This window comes from Sinocyclocheilus anshuiensis, unplaced genomic scaffold, assembly GCF_001515605.1.
Source record: "Sinocyclocheilus anshuiensis isolate Anshui unplaced genomic scaffold, SAMN03320099.WGS_v1.1 scaffold1386, whole genome shotgun sequence".
In the NCBI taxonomy this organism is placed as follows: Eukaryota; Metazoa; Chordata; class Actinopteri; order Cypriniformes; family Cyprinidae; genus Sinocyclocheilus; species Sinocyclocheilus anshuiensis.
In genome coordinates, this window is record NW_015555701.1 from 117,510 (window position 1) to 123,382 (window position 5,873).

At 36.0% G+C, this 5,873-nt stretch overlaps 2 protein-coding genes across 2 annotated transcripts in view; both read left to right on the plus strand.

Moving 5' to 3' along the window:
* LOC107671633 (vasodilator-stimulated phosphoprotein-like) overlaps positions 1-1,308 on the plus strand; it is a 4,549-nt gene extending 3,241 nt beyond the window's left edge. Inside the window, exons 7-8 of the mRNA XM_016464542.1 lie at positions 703-760; positions 849-1,308. Of these exons, the coding sequence (XP_016320028.1) occupies positions 703-760; positions 849-886 (96 nt within the window). The 3' untranslated portion in view covers positions 887-1,308. The remainder of the gene's footprint in view (positions 1-702; positions 761-848) is intronic.
* A 1,250-nt stretch (positions 1,309-2,558) lies between these two features.
* Positions 2,559-5,873, plus strand: part of akt2l (v-akt murine thymoma viral oncogene homolog 2, like) — a 16,109-nt gene continuing 12,794 nt past the window's right edge. The window contains exons 1-4 of the mRNA XM_016464522.1: positions 2,559-2,779; positions 4,923-5,031; positions 5,115-5,243; positions 5,317-5,428. Of these exons, the coding sequence (XP_016320008.1) occupies positions 4,986-5,031; positions 5,115-5,243; positions 5,317-5,428 (287 nt within the window). The 5' untranslated portion in view covers positions 2,559-2,779; positions 4,923-4,985. The remainder of the gene's footprint in view (positions 2,780-4,922; positions 5,032-5,114; positions 5,244-5,316; positions 5,429-5,873) is intronic.

Consider the following 5,873-nt stretch of genomic DNA (forward strand, 5'->3'; position numbering starts at 1 on the left):
CATGTGTTGAGTGACAGCTCTGGTGTTGCCATGGTGACAGAAATCAGGAGTAAGTGCAGAGCGTTGTGTGTGAACATGATCTTACTGTAGTTCTAGACTAAATATCAACATGTGTTTACTCATCTCACTGCACACAAACACATTCAGTGTTCCTCACAATCAATAAAAACAGTCAAATGCAAACTCAGAATATTATACAAACCTGCAATAATTGTTAAATAACACAAATATCCTTTATTTAGTCCCATTTTATTAACCAGTGTCTTTGCTGCTGACCTTCGATGATCCAATGCAATCATACTAATAATCAAAAATGACACATTTGTGTTCGATTTGTGTTATTGCTGAATAGTGTTGAACTTTCTTCTCCTGCGTCATATTCTTCATGTGATTAGTTTGAGCGGCGCCCTCTACTGTACAGACGTGAATTTACATTTCCTTCAGCCTGAGGCACATTCACTTCACTTTTGGTGAGAAAGGGCTTTTACGTTTGTAGAAGAAGAGCTTTTTATATTAAAAACAAACAAGCAAGCCCCGCCCAGATTTAAAAAGTAACACAAAAGTAACGTAATGCATCACTTTCCATAAAAAGTAAGTAACAAAGTAACAAAATTAGTTTTTTAGGGAGTAACGCAACATTGTAATGCATTACTTTCAAAAGTAAGTTTCCCCGACACTGAAAACAGCCCTGTCTGACCGCAGGACATCCTGGAGGAGATGCGCAAGGAGCTGCAGAAGGTGAAGGACGAGATCATCAGCGGTCAGTGGGGTTCCTCCGCTCTTCTTCACAGAAATACAGTGATGTGATCCCGCTCTGACCTGCTGTGATTCCTGTGTTTCCTCCACAGCTCTGCTGGAGGAGCTGCAGAAGATCAATGCGGCGTAGCTGCGCATCAGGAAGATCTGCGCAAACGTCTGCGCAGAGCCACGAACACAAGACGCTTCCCTCTCACGCTTCAAGATGCAAGAAACTCACTCCTGCCCTCGACACCCTTGTCGTTTTACACCCGCTGCCTTTCACTTCTCTTTTTCTGTGAATATTAATGATGTCTTTTAATGTGTTTCTGATCCGCTGCTGTGTCGAGCGTTCATTCTGTCTCTTGCATTTGTGTTTTAATCTTATCTGGTTACATGTAGCGCTCTTACATGCATCTAGAAACGTGTGACTAGTTGTTTACGTCTGTAATGATCAGAATGCGTGGGATTCTGTGTAATTGCAGGTTATTTATCTTGCACTGTTATGTAAACCGTGTTTGACCGGCAGGGGTTAGCGGGTCAGTGGAAACGTGAAAATACATCAAATATGAAAAAATCAGGTTAAATTAAATAAATATAAATAATCTGAATGAATTAAAAATATGATTGAAATAAAATTATTTAAAAATAAATAATTTGATTAAAGTAAAAATATTTTTTTAAATTTTATTATTTATTTTTTTGTTTAAAAATCATTTCTATAAAACAAAAATGTGATTAAAATAAATGTATTTTTTTTAAATGAATAAAATGACAATTTGATTAAAAATAAATTGATTTAAAAATAAATAATTTGAATAAAATAAAAATTTGATTCAAATAAATTGATTTAAAAATAAATAATTTGAATAAAATTAAAAATTGATGACAATAAATTGGTTTTAAAATAAATAATCTGAATAAAATAAAACATTGTTTTAAAAATAAATAATCTGAATTAAAAAGTTGATTACAATAAATTGATTTTAAAGTAATCAATTTGAAAAAAAAACTAAATTAAAAGAAATCGGTTTAAAACCATTTTTAATAACATTTTTGAAATTGGAGTAAAAATTAATAATTTGAATGAAATAAAAAGTTGATTAAAATAAACTGAATTTAAAAATGTGATTAAAATAAATCTAACAATGCAGTATTCTAGTGAGCAAAGAATAATGTATTATTAACAAATAATAAAAAAATCGTTTTAAAAATAAATAGGTATTAAGGACTAAAATAAATTTGTTTAAAAGAAAATCACTTGAAATTTAAAAGTTAACAAAAAAATTATTTTACTCAAATAAGCATTTTTTATAATAGTTTTTCGCAATATGAATGTATTTTTACTGCTGCCTTTTAAATGTTAAATCAGGGCCCCTTGCACCAGGATGATCATATTTGGGGGTCCGTGAAAGATTGAAACCCCTGAGTTTGTTTGTTTGTTGAATCATGTAAGATTATAAGATTGAAGAAGATCCAGATGTGAGTCTCAGATGTTCTGAACATCAGCTGTTTCAAACGAACTGTGTAGCTATTCATGTGTTATTTGTATGTCATTAACAGAAAAGTACTGTAGTATTACCATCAAAGTACTTTAATGAGTTGAGTGTGTGTGTGTGTGTGTGTGTGTGTGTTATTATGAGTAGGTTTGGGTAACTTGTCGTTGTTTACTGTAAGAGGTCCGCTATGCAGCGCTTGGAAGTGCAAATAAAGCCGTTTGAAGGTCAGGCTGATCCCGGATCAGTGTCTCCGCGTCACTCTGATTCCCGCCGCAGCGGCGAAGCGCGCCGAGCTGACCCCAGATCAGCGGGGGGCGGGGCGCAGCGCGGTGACGTCACGCGGCGTGCGCCGCTGCTGGTGAACTCTGAACGCGAGAGACGCAGTCGTGCAAAAGCGTGTTGAATTTGCACTCGATCCGGATCAAAACGCGATAAATGAAGCGAGACAGCCGTCAGTGTGCTCGTGTTTAACCACAATACGAGCGGAGCGATGGTTAACCGAGAGTTTGTGTGGTAAACAACTGCTCAGCACTGACAGCGAACAGGTAGTTCGGATAAATCACTAAATTAAGTCGTTTAACCTGTGTAATATCTGAGGTAATCTGTGAATAATATCAGAATACGTGTGAGTGCTCGGTGCGTGACGGTTAACGTCGGTTTGCTCGCCGAAGCTCAAAGTTCATGTTGTGTTAGTTTTTAAGGTAAGTTAGCTTAGCTTCAACTAGCAGCTTCACACGACTAACTAAACCTTCTTCATCTGGAGATTTCATCACAAACGCCTTCAGGACGCGATAACTTGTGTTTTAACGCATAATGTGTCAGTTCTTCAGTTTACATTATCCGGGCGGGAATACCGTGTTTTAACTGTACTGTGGTAATACCGTGTACCGCGGTGTCAGTAAGACGATATTCTGGCGAGAGCCATGTAAATATCATAGTATTTGAATATGGTAATGGTATGTACCATGATAACCTTTTTAGAATTTTATAGTATTTAACTCTTTTTTTTTTTTCTTAAAAAGTCTTATGTTTTATGATCAATACAAAGCATAGATGTTAAAGAAAGACTAAACCAAGTTTTTATTTTGAAATAAAAACAATTATTTTAACTAATAATAATAATGATATTGATTATATTAATTATTATATTTTGTTAGTTATGACTTTTAAGAAATGTATTGTTATTTAAAAAGTGAATAAAAAAGTCAGATCAATCCAAAGCAAAATTTTAAAGAGAAATTTAATATTCTGACATTGATTTAAACTACTTTTTTTTTTAAATAACTAGTGCTGTCAAACAATCACATTTCAAAATAAACGTTTTTGTTTATATAATAATAATTGAATAATAATAATTTATGCATTTAGCAGACACTTTTATCCAAAGCAACTTACAGTGCATGCATAATATGTGTGCTGTGTTTATTTATAATGTGTATATATAAATACACACACATGCATGTATATATTTAGAAAATATTTATATGTATATACATTTATATATTTATATTTTATATTATATATAAATATATTTAAACTGCAGCAGCTCTTCTTCTTGGTTTTCTCTGATGCACTAACTCTGCAGCAGCTCTTCTTCTTGGTTTTCTCTGATGCACTAACTCTGCAGCAGCTCTTCTTCTTGGTTTTCTCTGATGCACTAACTCTGCAGCAGCTCTTCTTCTTCATCGTCTCGTCTGATGCACTCACTCAGCCAAGCGTTCTAACCACAACCTCACACCTGCCCACCCCCCCAACCATTCCAATTTCTGTAGGCGGGAATTATTTGTAATGATATTCTAATGAGCCGCTTTGTGATATCACAAAGCCCGGAAACCAACGCTGTAGTCCAAACGAGCCGTTCGTTGTAGTTCTTGAAAAGGGATTTTTAAAAAACTAAATATCTCCCTTTGGAGTGGACTTTGAGATTTGTAACTTTCTAGATCTTTTTTATGCCCAAACATACACACTACACACTGACTAAAATTAAAAAAGTGAAAAAGCATAATAGGACCCCTTTAATACATAAACGTAACATATTTTTCATAAATATATACATGCATGTGTGTGTATTTATATATACATAATAAATATACACAGCACACTCATGTAAACACTTTTATTTTGGATGCGATTAATCGTTTGAAAGCACTAAAAAGAAAATTGTATAAGTTTTAACTCTTTTAAAAAGTTTGTTTTTAATTACAGATTTTAATTCAAATGTATTTTCTATTCTAACCAAAGCAAAATGTTAAAGGGATGTTAAATATTATGACACTCATATAAACTAATTTATTTTGTACTTTTTACCGCTTTCAAAATGTTTGTTTGTAATTTAAAAGTTTTATTTAAAAGATCTGATCAGTCCTAATCAAAGATGTTAAAGAGAGATTAAATATTCCGACACTAATATAAACTAAGATTTTTTTTTGTAGTATTTTCTGAGTTTTAACTCTTTTAAAAAGTTTATTTTTAATCAGAAATTCTGGTTAATCCAAAGCAAAGATGTTAAAGAAATGATAAGTATTCTGAAACTGACATAAAACAAGTTTTTAAATAATACTGTTTAAAAAATAAATAAAAAATATTTAAAAAAAATATATATTTTTTTAATTAATCCAACGCAAAGATTTTAGAAAATATATTCAACCAGGTTTTTGAACTATAATATTTTGTTTTACATTTTAAAAGTCCAGCCACAAGTTACCAAGTTGAAGGGCGCCGTGTGTCAATCACTCTCAAGCCCCGCCCATCATGACGGAGGTCAGCGTGGTGAAGGAAGGCTGGCTCTATAAACGAGGTACGGCAGGCTCCTGCGCTGTCTGCTGCGGCGTGAGACGTCATGTTCTGATGTGTGTGTGTGTGTGTGTGTGTGACACACAGGTGAGTACATCAAGACCTGGAGGCCGCGCTACTTCATCCTGAAGAGTGACGGATCCTTCATGGGCTATAAGGAGAAGCCGGAGCTAACGGATCAGAGCTCGGCTCCGCTCAATAATTTCTCTGTGGAAGGTGAGCTCTGCTGGAGACGCTGAAGCTGTGATGTGTGTATGACCGTGTGTGTGAACGGCTCGTGTGTTTCCAGAGTGTCAGCTGATGAAGACCGAGCGTCCGCGGCCAAACACCTTCATGATCCGCTGCCTGCAGTGGACGAGCGTCATCGAGAGAACCTTCCACGTGGAGAGCAGCGAGGAGAGGTGAACACACACACACACACACACACACTAACTCGCACACTCACACACACTCAACGCACAGACACGCACTCGCACATACACACACACACTCACGCACACACACGCACTCTCACACACACACACTCACTCACTCACTCACTCACTCACTCACTCACTCACTCACTCACACACACACACACACTAACACACACACACTCACACACACACTCACTCGCACACTCACACGCACACACACTCGCACGCACTCACTCACTTACACACACACACACACACACTCACTCACTCACTCACTCACACACACACACACTCACACACAGATACACACACACACGTCTGGTCAGCTATCCTTGTGGGGACTCTCCATAGGTGTAATGGTTTTTATACTGTACAGACCGTATATTCTATTGCCCTACACCAACCCTACCCCTAAACCTACCCCTCACAG